General features: G+C 40.1%; 2 protein-coding genes across 3 annotated transcripts; one reads left to right on the top strand and one right to left on the bottom strand.

Moving 5' to 3' along the window:
* Nucleotides 1–913: 913 nt before the first annotated feature.
* On the bottom strand, nucleotides 914–3,056 carry LOC103983934 (heat shock 70 kDa protein-like). The gene has a single exon (XM_009401291.3). The coding sequence runs from the start codon at nucleotides 3,029–3,031 to the stop codon at nucleotides 1,061–1,063; it is 1,971 nt and encodes a 656-aa protein (XP_009399566.3). The 5' UTR covers nucleotides 3,032–3,056; the 3' UTR covers nucleotides 914–1,060.
* Nucleotides 3,057–4,064: 1,008 nt separating this feature from the next.
* On the top strand, nucleotides 4,065–15,881 carry LOC135612165 (translation initiation factor IF3-2, chloroplastic-like). 2 transcript variants are annotated; one of them, XM_065108047.1, is made up of 10 exons: nucleotides 4,065–4,547; nucleotides 5,005–5,044; nucleotides 5,130–5,189; nucleotides 12,294–12,355; nucleotides 12,567–12,646; nucleotides 12,727–12,760; nucleotides 13,904–13,976; nucleotides 14,049–14,141; nucleotides 15,246–15,421; nucleotides 15,549–15,881. In XM_065108047.1, exons 1-9 carry the CDS (start codon nucleotides 4,279–4,281, stop codon nucleotides 15,384–15,386), a joined length of 852 nt encoding a protein of 283 aa, XP_064964119.1. In that variant the 5' UTR covers nucleotides 4,065–4,278; the 3' UTR covers nucleotides 15,387–15,421; nucleotides 15,549–15,881. The 2 variants fall into 2 exon arrangements, with proteins under 2 accessions (XP_064964119.1, XP_064964120.1); XM_065108048.1 differs by having other exon boundaries at nucleotides 4,069–4,547; nucleotides 12,591–12,646.
* The last annotated feature ends 119 nt before the right edge of the window (nucleotides 15,882–16,000 follow it).

Here is a 16,000-nt window from a genome sequence, read left to right on the forward strand (position 1 = left end):
AAATTAAGATATTAAATAATATTTGCTAAATTCTTCTTCAAATATTAAAGTCGATTTACAATCAATGATGTATTCAAAGTTATCATAAGAGATAGATCTCTTTAACATAAATTCAGTATTTACATTTAATGTCATCCAACTCTTCCATCTAAAATTGTTGTTGTATTGTCACCGACCACATCCCGACCACATCCCAAGGATCTTTCCCTATAAGATAAGATAACTTGACTATTGTAATCTAAGTAATCTTTTTTTTACTACTACGAAAATATTGAAATACATATTATGAATTTGAAACTATAGGATGAAAGAAAGAAAATACAGTATACTCTTTTCCAAATAGTAATAACAAACTCAAGATAAAATCAAATAAAATAAAAAAAAGGATGAAAATGAAAAAAAAATTATATTAAACTTCTTAAGACATTCAACTATCTTTGACTTGAGCTCTAATAAATACATCTGTTTATAAATTAAAATAATAATTTAAATACAAAAAAGCTTTTATCTTTAAATTATATTAATCAACTTATTTAATAAATAAAAAAGAAAAAAAATTAAAATTCTCCTAAAATAAATAAATCTTTAAATTAACAGATATACTGTTAGCGATGTCATCGATACAAACCGAGGAGGGCAAAGCAATGGTCGCAGGCGCAGCCGACTCAACCAGCAATTCCATCATATTCTTCAAATCTCTCAAATACGATAACTGGTTCCATCCTCCTCACGTAGCCTATGCGTGCTATAGCTACCAGCTGCCAGTTTCAGCTCAGTCGTTTTCACTTATCTTTGTACACACAAGCTGCCCAACAGCTTGTGACGCCGGTCCCTCTCAGGTCCTTGGAACAGCAAACATGGACGAAAGAAAGCAAGCTTAGTAAACGTCTAGTTTCCATTTGATGTACACGAACAGACAGTAGAGTCACAGCTACCGATGAAGAAACTACTGATAAAGACTTGAAGAACTTGACAACCGTGTACCATCCGTCCATCGTCACTCACAGACTAGACACAAACACCTTCGGTCTACTTCTCTATGGCATCTCACACAACACCTTCAGTCCACTTCCTCTATCTTCGGCCCGGCCCCGGCCCCGCCGCCACCGGCACCACTCCAGCCGTACCCATCTTCCCCACCCGGTGCTGACCCGGCCGCGGCGCCCCCGGCGTCTCCTTGATACATCTTTGCAATGATGGGGTTACAGGTGTCCTCCAGTTCCCTCAGCTTGTGCTCCAACTCCTCCACCTCTGCTAGCTGGTTTCCCTCCAGCCACGATATCGCCTCCTCCACCGCCCTCCCGATCTTCTCCCGATCCCCCTCGCTTAGCTTGTTCTTGATCTTGTCGTCCCTCACGGTGTTCCTCATGTTGTAGGCGTAGTTCTCCAGGCTGTTCTTCGCTTCCACCTTCTTCTTCACCTCCTCGTCCTCCGCCTTGTACTTCTCCGCGTCCTTCACCATCCTCTCGATCTCGTCCTTGCTCAGCCTGCCCTTGTCGTTGGTGATGGTGATCTTGTTCTTCACGCCGGCCGTCTTGTCCTCCGCGGAGACGTTCAGGATGCCGTTTGCGTCGATGTCGAAGGTCACGTTGATCTGCGGGACCCCCCTCGGCGCCGGGGGAATGCCGGTGAGCTCGAACTTGCCGAGGAGGTTGTTGTCCTTCGTCCGGGCTCGCTCGCCCTCGTAGACCTGGATGAGGACTCCCGGCTGGTTGTCGGAGTAGGTGGAGAAGACCTGCTCCTTTTTGGTGGGGATGGTGGTGTTCCTAGGGATCAGGACGGTCATCACCCCGCCGGCAGTCTCCAGGCCGAGGCTGAGCGGGGTGACGTCGAGCAGGAGCAGGTCCTGTACCTTCTCGTCGCCCTCGCCTGTGAGTATGGCGGCCTGCACCGCGGCGCCGTAGGCCACGGCCTCGTCCGGGTTGATGCTCTTGCACAGCTCCTTGCCGTTGAAGAAGTCCTGCAGCATCTGCTGGATCTTGGGGATCCTGGTGCTGCCACCAACGAGGACGACCTCGTCCACCTGCCCCTTGTCGATCTTGGCGTCGCGGAGGACCTTCTCGACGGGGTCCATGCACTTTCGGAAGAGGTCCATGCAGAGCTCCTCGAAGCGGGCGCGGGTGATGGTAACGTAGAAGTCGACGCCCTCGTTGAGGGAGTCAACCTCGATTGTCGTCTGACTGGTGGAGGAGAGGGTGCGCTTGGCGCGCTCGCATGCGGTGCGCAGACGGCGCAGGGCACGGGCGTTGCCGCTGATGTCCTTCTTGTGCTTGCGCCTGAACTCAGACACGAAGTGGTTGACGAGGCGGTTGTCGAAGTCCTCCCCGCCCAGGTGGGTGTCACCCGCGGTGGCCTTGACCTCGAAGATTCCCTCCTCGATGGTGAGGAGGGAGACGTCGAAGGTGCCACCGCCGAGGTCGAAGATAAGGACGTTCTTCTCGCCGGTGCGAGCGGCCTTCTTGTCGAGGCCGTAGGCGATGGCGGCGGCAGTGGGTTCGTTGATCATGCGGATGACGTTGAGCCCCGCAATGGAGCCGGCGTCCTTGGTGGCCTGGCGCTGTGAGTCGTTGAAGTAGGCGGGCACGGTGACGACGGCGTCCTTGATAGTTTGCCCCAGGAACGCCTCGGCAACCTCCCGCATCTTTGAGAGGACCATGGAGGAGATCTCCTCCGCGGTGAAGCGCTTCTCCTCGCCCTTGTAGGTGACGACGATCAGGGGCTTGTCCCCGGGCCCGGGTATGACGCGAAAGGGCCAGAGCTTCATGTCGGACTGGACAGAAGGGTCGGAGTAGCGGCGGCCGATGAGGCGCTTGGCGTCGAAGACAGTGTTGTTGGGGTTCATGGCCACCTGGTTCTTCGCGGCGTCGCCCACCAGGCGCTCGGTGTCGGTGAAGGCAACGTAGGAGGGCGTGGTGCGGTTGCCCTGGTCATTGGGGATGATCTCCACCCGGTCGTTCATCCACACCCCCACGCAGCTGTACGTCGTCCCCAGGTCGATCCCTATCCCCTTTCCCTTCCCAACGGTAGCCATCTCAAATCTTCTTCTTCTACCTGTACTTGTTGATTCGATGCAATCGGACATGAAGGAAGGTATCATATATATAGCAGAGCGCTTGTTCTCGAAGGCAGCAGCACAGGAAGCCGGTAGAAGTCTCGGGGAGCAGCATGCGATGAAGTTACTGAAAAGCCCTTACACCGTGACTATATGTTACTTCATTCGAACGGTAGGATGGAGACACTACGACTCCATGGCAATTCTTTGACCATGTTTTGACCGGAGTCTCGAAAGCACGGCAAGGGATGTGCTCTTCTAGTAGCTTCTGATGCGCGCAGGATTAAGCGGTGTTGAGAGAGTGAGAGGTGGGAGCTGTGGACGGCGGACAGGTGGGAAGGAAGGCAGGGGTGAATGGTAGGAGAGGTTTCCAGAGAGCTGACGATATCCAGCAGACGCTGCCACTGAAACAGGAAGGAGGAGATGCATCTGTGAGTGAGAAGATAAGGGTGAGTTCTACGGTGGCCTGCGAGAACCTGCGAGACGATTCCATGGTGTTATCTATTTTTATTCTATCACATCAAAGAGGATGTGGCTGATGACTACACTAATATGAATTATGTGAAAACCAATCAGGAACATCTCCATAATATTTTGTAGCAACTAAACAAATGTATTTACCATATTTAAAATTGTCTATTATTTGATTGTTACTTAAAATTTTCATTGACAATAACATCTTTAAAAAGATTATTATGATGGTGGTTTTTTTAAGGTACATATTGAGGCTTTTAATAGATGAAGAGATGCATGCATATAGAAATTATTAACCTGAATTTTTTAATGAATAAATAGTATTAAAATTTGTAACTGGAAATATACTTGCTATTAAAATTATTATGATCGTTATTACAAGTTCCCGCGACCATCAAACTTGTTTTATAAAACAAAAAACATCATCCTTACTACTCCACCGTGTTGTTTCTGTTTCTAGCACTTAAGATTAGGAAAACAGGAAAAACAAAACAAAACAAACAGAAACACGGGTGAGAAACACTGCCCATTCGCATCCGCCTTTCGAGCGCGTCGTGTGGATAAGAAGATGAAGCCCACCAACAAAATCTGTTGCTCTGCGCTCATGGCATTTGATCCAAACCCCGCATTAATCCGTCCTCCTCCTCCTTCCCTCCTTCACCACTCGCGGAGGAGAGCATTAAGGGTTTAAGGTTTCTAATTTCTTATCCACCTGCTACTCATCGTCGCCGGTGTTCCATCGAAGCTGAAGTATGGCTAGAATCGCCGTCTGTTCCTTCAACCCTTCGCCCTCCTTGTCTTCCCCCGTCTCCGACCCCTCGAGGCGCCTCCGCGCGGCGCTGCTTCCCCTCCCATTCAAAATCCCTACGAACCGGGTCAGGGGTCGCCGTCCCCTCGTAGCCGTGGTCGCCCGCTTTGGCGGTGGGGGTAATTGGCGTGGCCCATCCAGGAGGCGCCCGATAGATGGCCGCGCCGCTGCGGACCCGGACTACGATCCTGCCCTCGACCTTGACAGGGTCAAGTATGCTTTTTCTTTCTCCCCGTGATTGAATTCTTTGGTGCACGGACATTTAGGGGTCTATCTTTTCTTTCTGGTACCGATGACTACTTTGCTTGAAACGGAGATCTTTAAAGCGTTGTTGATGAAAAGTAAAGGTTCGGAATTGAAATGTTTTTTTCTACTTAGAAGATTAAAATGTTTGGTGAGGCTTCGAATTGCACTATCCGATGTTTGGAAGAAATGATGAACTTTTGACTGTGAGCCATATTTTAATCTCATGACCTGCATTCTTAATCTTTGTTCTTGATGTATTGATGAAAGATCTACTTGTGTTATGATGGATCCTTAGAGGCTTATGCTGGTATTGCCAAATCATTCTGCCAGAGAATCCATCCACTTATTACATTTAATGAATTTTTGGTTTACCTCTTACTATTAACTGGGCCATGCAAGTATCATTTTCCTTATCTTGTTTCAGGTCATCTTCTGTAAGGTTATTAGACGAGCAGCAAAATATGGTTAGTCTGGATTCCTGCCATTCTTTGGTGCTAGTCTTATCATCTGCATCTTTCAGTGGGTTACTCTATGTGCTTTTCTCTGTAGCTTGGTGTGGTGTCAATCGATGAGGCCATACAGATGGCAGATGATGCTGATCTGATTCTGGTATGTCTTATTAGCAAGTCTGATGCTTATGACTATAAATATTTGCAAATAAAATGCTTTTATTTATCTTGATTCTAGGATAAAACAAGATTAATTTGGAACGAGTAACTTAATAGTTGGGGAAAGAAATTACAGAAAAATATATGTACAAGTATAATCAATTTGTGAATTTTGGTCATCCCACAATGTTATTGACTTAAAGTTAAGACTTTTCAGTTTGTTGGTAAACCAGCTCATTAACACAGTACAGCAGTTCTGTAATTCTAAAGAAGCAGCAAAAGATGATGCCAAATAAGCGTAGATGCATGATGCGAGTTATAGGTATAGACACTCCCTGTGCCTGCTAAAATTTAGCAGGGAAGTTATATAATCTGTCATGGCAGAAAGGATGACCAGTATGAATATTGAGACTCACTAAGATTTAAAGTTTGGACTAAGACGAAAATCTGAGTATTTCATCAGCATGGCAACTGAATTGACATAGAGTTTATCTGGAATGATGCCTGGGTAACTAATATATACACTTTCTCTCCATCAAAGTAACATAATGTCAATTTGAAAACTTGAAAGCATTCGTAAACGTAGTGAATAAGTAAATAAGTTTGTAATGAGAATGAAAAGCATAAGTAAATGCAAACCGATTTATAGTGGTTCGGTCGTCCCGACTTATGTCCACTCTTGATTCCTTTTCATTCGAGGCCACCGGTTTTCATTATCAATCTTCTTTCAACGGGCGAAAATCAACTATCCTCTTACAACTCTTTTTCCTTTTCACAGGCTCAGGAGAGAACCTTTACACCTCTTTTAGACCTCACTTCTCCCTTAGAAAACTTCTAACTCTAAGAGAAAGGGACTCACTAACTAAGAGAGATTAAAAATTTTTTCTTAATGATTCTTTCTCCTTTTTTTTCTCTTTTTCTTGCTTACCTAAGCATGAAAGAGTTGGGTATTTATAGACCCCAAATGACTTTAAAAATGAAGCCAAAAAAGGTCTCATCCCGGGTTTCCTGGGTCCTGGCGGTACCATCGCGTGCCAAGCTGACAACTGGCGGTACCATCGCCTAGTCTGGGCGGTACCATCGCCTGCCAGACTGACACTGGGTGAATTAGTGCTTACGTAAAATTACGTCAATTCGAAAAACTTCGTTCGATAAAGCCCATATCGGAAAGACGTTTAACTTGAAAGCATTCGTAAACGTAGTGAATAAGTAAATCAGTTTGTAATGAGAATGAAAAGCATAAAGTAAATGCAAACTGATTTATAGTGGTTCGGTCGTCCCGACTTACATCCACTCTTGATTCCTTTTCATTCGAGGCCACCGGTTTTCACTATCAATCTTCTTTCAACGGACGAAAATCAACTATCCTCTTACAACTCTTTTTCCTTTTCACAGGCTCAGGAGAGAACCTTTACACATTTTTTAGACTTCACTTCTCCTTTAGAAAACTTCTAACTTTAGGAGAAAGAGACTCACTAACTAAGAGAGATTAAAAATTTTTTCTTAATGGTTATTTCTCCTTTTTTTTTTCTTTTTCTTGCTTACCTAAGCAGGAAAGAGTGGGGTATTTATAGACCCCAAATGACTTCAAAAATGAAGCAAAAAAAGGTCTTATCCCGGGTTTCCTGGGTCCTGGCGGTACCATCGCGTGCCAAGTTGACAGCTGGCGGTACCATCGCCTAGTCTGGGTGGTACCACCGCTTGCCAGACTGACACTAGGTTGTATCACCGCCTGGCACTAGCGGTATCACTGCTTGTTCTGGCGGTGCCATCGCCTAACCCATCTATGAGTCACTGAATGGGTCTCCCAATGGGATCAACTCAGCCCCAAATCGGACCCAATGGGCCCCTAATTGAGTTGGCATGGTTACACCCAAAACCAACTCAGTTACAACCTAAACTACTTTGATCTAAACAAACATGATTATAAGTATAAATCCTATGTTGTCCGGCATGTCATTGGTTCATTTGGTGCTTCGTTCAATCCTTCGGCGCATCGTCCTCTCCTTCGACGTATTGCCTAATCGGTATGTTGACCTCCCGCAACATCCGATCTCCTTGGCGCGATCCTTCTAGCCCGATGCTCAAACTCATGGCACGAAGTCCTTCTATCGGCACGTCAACCAGTCCTCCGGTCCGACGTCCAATCTTCTGACTTCCACTCTGGCCCAATGTTTGATTCTTCTTGCTTCAATCAATTTGTCTTTACTTGATCGAAGTTAGTCTTGCGCCACTCAAACGTTGCTTAGGTCATAACTTCATCAATTGATTTTATCATCAAAATCCGAGATTCAACAATCTCCCTATTTTTTATGATGAAAACCAATTGATGATGGAGTTTAAACTAAACTCCCCCTATCTCTATGTCATATTGAATTAAACTTTAAATTCAAATAAATGATATCCTTCTAATCCAACTTGAAACGATTTTAATCATATGTAACATATTATATCATCATAAACATTACTTTCATCATATGCAAATCATTGCATACATCATCATTATAAATATAATTTCAAATCATCATGATGTATAATTCCAAAACATCAAAATTTTAAATCATAATTTTGAAAACATCAAAGTACATCATACCATGCATGATTCAAATTTTAAATCATCATCATAACTTCTCCCCCTTTGTCATTAATAAAAAGGAGAAAAGTGCAACTAGCAAGTTTTTGAAACATGCAAGTTATACGTCACTTTAGAACATGCAAATTAACAAGTTTTAGATATGTGAAAGTTAACAATATTTATTTCTACTTGAAATGTGCAAGCTAGTAATTCTTGTTTCTCTTTTAAGACGTGCAAGTTTGTAAGTTTTGCATCTTGAGATGAGTAAGCTAGCACTTTTTGCTTCTCTTGAGATGTGCAAGTTTAGCAATTTTACTTCTTTTTGAAATGTGCAAGTTTAGCAATTCTTGTTTCTCTTTTGAGATATGCAAGATAGCAATTTTTGCTTCTCTTGAGATGAGTAAGCTAACACTTATTGTTTTTCTTTGCGATGTGCAAGCTAGCAATTTTTCTTTTCTTTGCGATGTGCAAGCTAGCAAAACTTTCTCCCCCCTTTGTTATTGTAAAAAACAAGGTTCGCTGTATCGTACCGTACCGGCATTTCGACCCAGGCTCGGTACAGTACGGTACCGATGTACCGGGCGATACATCAGGGCGTACCGAGCGGTACACCCTGGTGTATCGAATATTTTTTTATTTTTTTCATACTGTAGCAATGCTACAGTATAGTACTGTAGCAATGCTACAGTATAGTACTGTAGCACTATAGCGGTACCGGGCGATCCGCGTACCGGTAACCTGTCGGACCGGTATGTACCACCCAGTACGGGCGATACGCTTCGGTACGGTAGACCTTGGTAAAAAAGAAGGGAATAATACAATGTTATAATTCTTTTCCCTTTACATCAATTTTCAAATCATGATAAAAGGTATACAACCATAGATACAAAGGAATTGTACATAATAAAACTCAAGTTGTAAACATCAAGAAGTCAAGTGACATATCATGATTTATTTGGATAAGTCAAATAGTGAAAAGAAAGAATCATAGTAAACGATCTTGATTCATAAAAAAACATCTTAAGTTATAATTTCGAGAAATCAAAAGAGAAACCATGATTCATTTGGATAATTCTCCTCTTTAGTAAATAGAAAAAAGAAGCATAGGAGATCAAAGATCTTGATTCATAAAAAATCTTAAGCATCAAATGAAAGATTTGAATAAAACTCATTCAAATTCAATTTGTCAAATCATCAAAATCACTTTCAAGAGATTCAAAATGATATAAATAGATTCATTAATTTGTAATTGAAAACTCGATAGGATAGAGATAAAGACATTTTCAAAAGAATTGCATTCCCCTTTTTGTGTTTCAATTTATATGATTTATTTTATACAAGCATACCTTTGTTTTTTATGCCAAATCCATGCATTATCGTTTAGAACTGAAAAATAAGTTTTGTCATGACAAAGATCAATAGTATAACACATTAAAAAATAAAACATCTTTAATGAAAATATTTGTTAATAATTTTAATTCTAATAATCTTTCATTTATTGTTTCGGCTGGGGAGCTTTGAAAAGTATATTGGATCTCCGATCATAAGTCTTGGGCATTCACAATCAAAATATCATCTTTTGCTCCTAGCTTTCGATTTTAGAAATGTCTACAAGAAGGGTGGGTTTGTTCTAGGTACTCATTTAGCTTTGGGTCCCTCGTGGTTGGATCTACCTATTTTAATTTTTGACATTAAGTCATTCAATTTATGTGGGTCATACTTTTTAAATAAACATTTATAAGAAAATGACTACATCGACCATAATAATTACACCTAACCTTAAAGGAAACATGCAATGTTGGTCCTTTAACAAATGTGATTGGTTTTTGTTGAGTGTTATTCACAAAGTTGATTCCTTCATTTCTACGAACATGACCCTTATTGACAAGAATCATGTTTAATGATTTGCTACCAATTTTAAAATTTTCTAATGCTTGTTCTAATAACAAATTTTCTTTCTTAAGTGAATCTAACTCTTCATACTAAATGCAAGGAGTTAACATATAATTGCCATGCTCATTTTTTAAAATTTTAAATTTACTAGAAATAGAAGTATGATTCTTTTTTAACAATTTATATTTTTTACCAACTAATTTAAATTCATCATACAGATCATGAAAAGCATCAAGTAATTTGTTGTAAAGTAAAGAAGTTTCAATTGAGTCGCATACCTCATCGTCGAAAGCCACCAAAGCGTAGTTTGCCACCTCGCCTTCATTGGTTTGCTTTTCGTCTTTAGATGCACTTGATTCATCCCATGTCACCTTGAATGCTTTCTTTTTCTTTGGCAGTCTCTTCTTTTTAAGTTCGTTTTTTTTCTTAGATTCTTGTTTTATAAACTTTTTAAATTTTCTTATGAGGTGTTCAAAGTCATCATCACTTGAGCTTTCGTTCGAATGGTCTTTTTTTGTTCTAAGTGTCAAATCCTTCATGTTCTTTTGGAAGGTTGTTCTCATGTTCATCATGTGTCTTGCACGTCATTTCATAGGTCATTAATGACTCTATAAGTTCTTCAAGTGGAAAGTAGTTTAAGTTCTTTGCTTTTTGAATAGCAGTTACTTTTGGATCCCAATTTTTAGAAAGAGATCGTAAAATTTTATTAACAAGTTCAAGGTTCGAAAAACATTTACCAAGTGTTTTCAAACCATTGACGACATTCGTAAAACGGGTGTACATATCTCCAATGGTTTCGTTTGGTTCAATCCGAAACAATTCAAAACTATGCATTAAAAGATTGATTTTAGATTCTTTAACTCTACTTGTGTCTTCATGAGTTCATGTGTAATTTCAAGAGTGTGCCAAATGTCATATACAGTTTCGCATATCGAAATACGATTAAACTCATTTTTGTCCAAAGCATTCATAACTTTAGCATTTAACGAAAGCGATTTTTTCTCAAAATCATTCCATTCATTCATAGGTTTAAAAGGTGTTTGAAAACCATATTCGATAATATTCCATAAATCTAAGTTCATAGAAAACAAGAAAACTCTTATTCGTGTTTTCCAATATGTGTAGTCCGTCCCATTGAACATAGGAGGTCGAGTGATAGAGTATCCCTCTAGATTGTCGGTAAAAGCCATTCTCTTGAGTGTTAAACCAGTCGAGAAAAACTTGGCTCTGATACCAACTGTTATGACCGTTTCGGCACTAAGAGGGAGGGTGAATTAGTGCTTACGTAAAATTATGTCGATTCAGAAAACTTCATTCGATAAAGCCCGTATTAGAAAGACGTTTAACTTGAAAGTGTTCGTAAGCGTAGTGAATAAGTAAATCAATTTGTAATAAGAATGAAAAGCATAAAGTAAATACAAACCGATTTATAGTGGTTCGGTCGACTCGACCTACGTTCACTCCCGATTCCTCTTCACTCGAGGCCACTGGCTTTCACTACCGATCTTTTTTCAACGGGCGAAGATCAACTACCCTCTTACAACTCTTTCTCCTATTCATAGGTTCAGGAGAGAACATTTACACTTCTCTTTTAGACCTCACTCCTCAGAAATCTTCTAGGAGGAAGAGACTCAGTAACTAAAGAGAGATTACAACTTTTTTCTCAAGGATTCTTTTCCTCTTTTTTTTTCTTTTTCTTGCTTACCCAAGCAGGAAAGAGTGGGGTATTTATATATCCCAAATAACTTCAAAAATGGAGATAAAAAAGTTCTCATCCCGGGTTTCTCGAGTCCTAGCGGTACCATCGCCTGCCAAGCTGACAACTGGCGGTACCATCGCCTGCCAGACTGACACTGGGCAATGCCACTGCCCAATCTGACGGTACCACCGCCTGACACTAGCGATACCACCGCCTGACACTGCTTGGGAGACTATGTCTGGCTGTTCTAGCGGTGCCACTACCTAACCCATCTATGGGTCACTGAATGGGCCTCCCAATAGGCCCATCTCAACCCCAAATCAGGCCCAATGGGCCCCTAATTGATGGCATGGTTACATCCAAAACCAACTCAGTTACAACCTAAACTACTTCGATCTAGAAAAACATGATTGCAAGTATGAATCCTATGTTGTCCGGCATGTCATTGGTTCATCCAGTGCTTCATCCAATCCTTCGGCGCATCGTTCTCTCCTTCGGCGAATTGCCCAATCGGCATATTGACCTCCCGCAACATCTGATCTCTTTGGCGCAATGTCTGATCCTTCTGACCCGATGCCCGAACTCATGGCACGAAGTCCTTAAGCCGACACATCGATCAGTCCTCTGGCTCGACGTCCAATCTTCTGACATGTTCCACTCCGACCCAACGTCTGATTCTTCCTGTTTCAATCAATTTGTCTTTCCTTGATGGAAGTTAGTCCTGCATCACTCAAACGCTGATTAGGTTATAACTTCATTAATTGATTTCATCATCAAAATCCTAGGTTCAACAGTTTGACCTGCTGTTCTACTATTTTTCTTAGTTATCTGTATGATGGGTATTATGAGAAATCTTTGATTTTTTTTAAGCAGCACTTACAGTATTAAATGATAGGATAGTCTGGAAGTCTTTTCATGTGTACTCTTTTTTATTTCAGGCAATTTTGTCCATAGACGCAGATCCTCCGGTGCTTAGGCTCTTTGAGAGTTCAGACTACAAGTATGTACTGCATGATGACTAGACAGTTTCAGTTATTTTGCACTTGCCTTAAGTAGGTCAATAATTGTTTCATGTTAGTGACATTTTTCTGTCCTAGTGCTTAGACACCAGTTGCTTATCAGTTGTAATAGTTTAGACTTCTTATACAACTACAAATGTCTACAACATTATCTTTGAGTATATTACACTATGAAAAATAATCACTCCACAGCATTTTATTTATTTACTTGTACAGAAAACATAAATATGAACAGCAAAAGAAGAAAAAAGTGCAGCAAAAGAGATCTGCTGGTAAATGACCCATCCTTTGTTTTTTGTTTTTGAGAAAGAAAATAATTTGCAGATACTTATTTATTCTTTACAATTTGCAGCAAACCGCATGGATATTAAGGAGCTTAAAATGGGGTATGTATTTCCTTGTCATCATTTATACTTCTCCATGATATTATGGTCATAATGTTTAACATGTTATTTTATCTGAATTTCTTTTTGTAGAGCCTTCTGTCCTTCAGTTTGTTCTTATGCTATAGCCTATCCAATATTGTCAATTGTGTTGCTGAGAACTGTTTTTAAAGTGCCTTGGCAGTTGTAGATGCTTATTGCTGATGCCACTGCTTCAAGTGTGACCAGTCATCTCTTGTCGTGACTTCAACACCCATTTAACTGCAGAGGACATTTAGCCTGTTTAGCCATGCAATACCTAGAACTTAGACATGGAATGCATAACCATCTTGATTCAAACTTGGTGGTACATGGAATATATGATATCTAGAGGATATGATGATTATGCATTACATATTCAATTTGTTTGTCACATACCTAGACGATTTTTGCTAATCATGTATCACATGCAAGCATCAACCTGAAAAGCTTTACTTGCTGATGAGGAGTATAGTTTTCCATGGACTAAAATTTTTGGGTGTTGTGACAGTTGCACATAAACAGGACTAATTTGTTTTCTATCTGCATGGAGTAGAGTAGACCTTTTTTGTTGTTTGAATTCCAGAGGAAGACCCTGAGTTTCCTATCTTCCTGAGTTGCATTTACTATGCCTATTTTCTTAGTGTACAGAAGCTACTTATTTCTAATGATGTCGCGCAGGTATGCTTTAACCTTTTGGACAACACTTACGTTCTAACATGACACATTTACTATATTGACATCCTTGATTTATTGCATAGCTGTGTGACAATCATAGTGAGCTAGATTGGAAGGGCACTGAGGCCACCTCTCATACATTGGGCATCTTCTTTTCTCTGCCCTTATGCCTTGGTTAATAATGTAGTTCAGCTGATTTTCTCATGGACATTTATATTTTTTCTTCCAAATTTGTTAAAGTGTAGAATTCAGTCAGCTATTTATTGGTGTTAATCATGTGAGTGATGTTGTCTATGTTCAGTAATGTGTGATCCATGAGTTTGAAATATCATGTTGTCATTCATCTGAAGTATTCTTATTTCAACAAGTTTAATTTTTTAACATTTTGTGCTTGGTTTTATGATTTACAAATTGCATTGTAGCCAGACAAGCTTACATATCCAATGACAGGTACAACATTGACTCTCATGATTATTCTGTGAGGCTAAAAGCTGCTCAGAAGTTTCTTAAAGATGGAGATAAGGTTCATACTGATTCATTGTATTCTTCTTGCAAGATTGAAGTGTGAGGCTTTTGCCCATCTAATTTCCTTCAGGTTAAGATCATAGTAAATTTGAAAGGCCGGGAAAATGAATTCAGGAATATTGCTATAAAACTTATCCAGCGTTTTCAGAGTGATATTGGGGAGGTAATTGATCTAAACTATATTACTTAGAAAAAAATCTTTTTGTTATTTCCATATGAACCTAATCATTGTGTCGAAGAATTTCTTCCTATCGTATATATGCTTTTGGACAGAGAAATGTATTGAATTTTGTATATGTTCACTAGATCCTTGGACTGAGTTCTCAAACACCAGTGTCATGGCGGACTTCAAGGTCTTACCAACATGATGCAACTTAGCATGATATGACTAGCGTGACCTCAAAGGCCCCATTCTGGCTGGAAATTTAATTCTTCCCTTGGACCACTTCTATTTCTGCCTTATGATTGCATAAAATATGATAAAAAATATGACTGTCAAATGGTATAATCTTCAAAGGTGCCTGTTAATTCATTCTTGTATCAGACTCCAAAGAGGAATTAAGAAAATTACCCGCTTAAGTATTATTGGAAAGGTAGCACAAATTATTGGAACCAGGAATCAATTGATTGATACATTAGTGTCAAATGGCACTTTGAACCAGTATGGCATTAATGACAAATTGATACATTTTAGATGAAGCAATTGGGATATTGTATGTTGAAAAAGCTGTCTCGTGGATCCAAACGTATTTGCTACTTTATGTCACCTAGGAGACAAAAGGAGAGATATGAAGCCATACGTAACAGGACCAAATGGTTTGTGGATTAGTTATTGACGGTATTGACTGTGTATATATATGATAAATGTACCCTTGTGAAGGTATTGATTTCTGTATATCCATAACAATTGACTTCTTCTATGTCCACTAGAGTAATTTACTAAGAATTACAGGATAAGGCCATTTCTTTTAAGTAATCTCATTTTTTAGTAGGGGAAGTATCCTAAGCTGGTAATGCATGCCTGCAAAATGGTAGGCAAGATAACAAAATCCTTCTTTCTTGCACTTGTTCTACTGCATATACACCATTTATTTTCCTGATCAGCAGATTAATGAATTTAACCTTCCAATTGCTTTTTGGTTAATGTGTTGGTTGATGCATAGTTCAATTTTCTCATTTTCTTTAGTCTTCCATAGGAATTTTCTGTATAACACTGACAGTAAACCTGATTGTGCATCTTTTCGTTTTCTTGAATTGGAACTTTTAGCTGGCAACCGAGGAGACTAAAAACTTCAGCCAAAGAAACATTTTCATGGTTCTCGTGCCCAACAAAGTAGTTCTGCAAAAGACCCAGGAACAGCCAAAGAAAAAGGAAAAACCAGTTACAGAAGTTTCTGCAAGTGTTTAGCCGTGTGGAGTGTGATCTTGAGACCATAGCAAGAGGTAATCATTACTATATTTTCCTGCATGGCTTTTTGGATTTGATGTATACCTGACCTATTCACAATATTGTTACAAGTTAGCTGCTTATACATGCAATAAATAGTAATGATATCCTTTTTTTCCCCAGATACTGTCATTTAGGTTTCATTAACAGGAGCTGAGGTGATTGCCCGACTACATAATGTAAATATTGAGGCAGTGGATGATAGAATCAGATGTTAAAAACATCGTCATTTGTGGCCACAAAACCATTTCATATTATTCTGATGGAAATCATTATTAGGTAATGGTTCTGATTGCTGCTTTCATTCTAACATCCAGCTGAGGCTGCCTCAAAAGATAAAGAACTGATGATTATGAGCGGTTGACTTTTGTTATCTTAGCAGATCCATCATAGTAACAGATGCTGATTGTTGTACTTTTTCATGACTAAAAATAATCATATAGTTATTATTCTTTATACATTAAACTTAATTTAGATGCAAGATCGTTATTTGGCGATTCTAACTGTTTGCCAATGTAGCATGGCATGGTTGGTATTTCCTGTTGGAATTGATTGTGCATTTGAAGACATCAGAT

The sequence above is a fragment of the Musa acuminata genome, chromosome BXJ2-5, assembly GCF_036884655.1.
Source record: "Musa acuminata AAA Group cultivar baxijiao chromosome BXJ2-5, Cavendish_Baxijiao_AAA, whole genome shotgun sequence".
In the NCBI taxonomy this organism is placed as follows: Eukaryota; Viridiplantae; Streptophyta; class Magnoliopsida; order Zingiberales; family Musaceae; genus Musa; species Musa acuminata.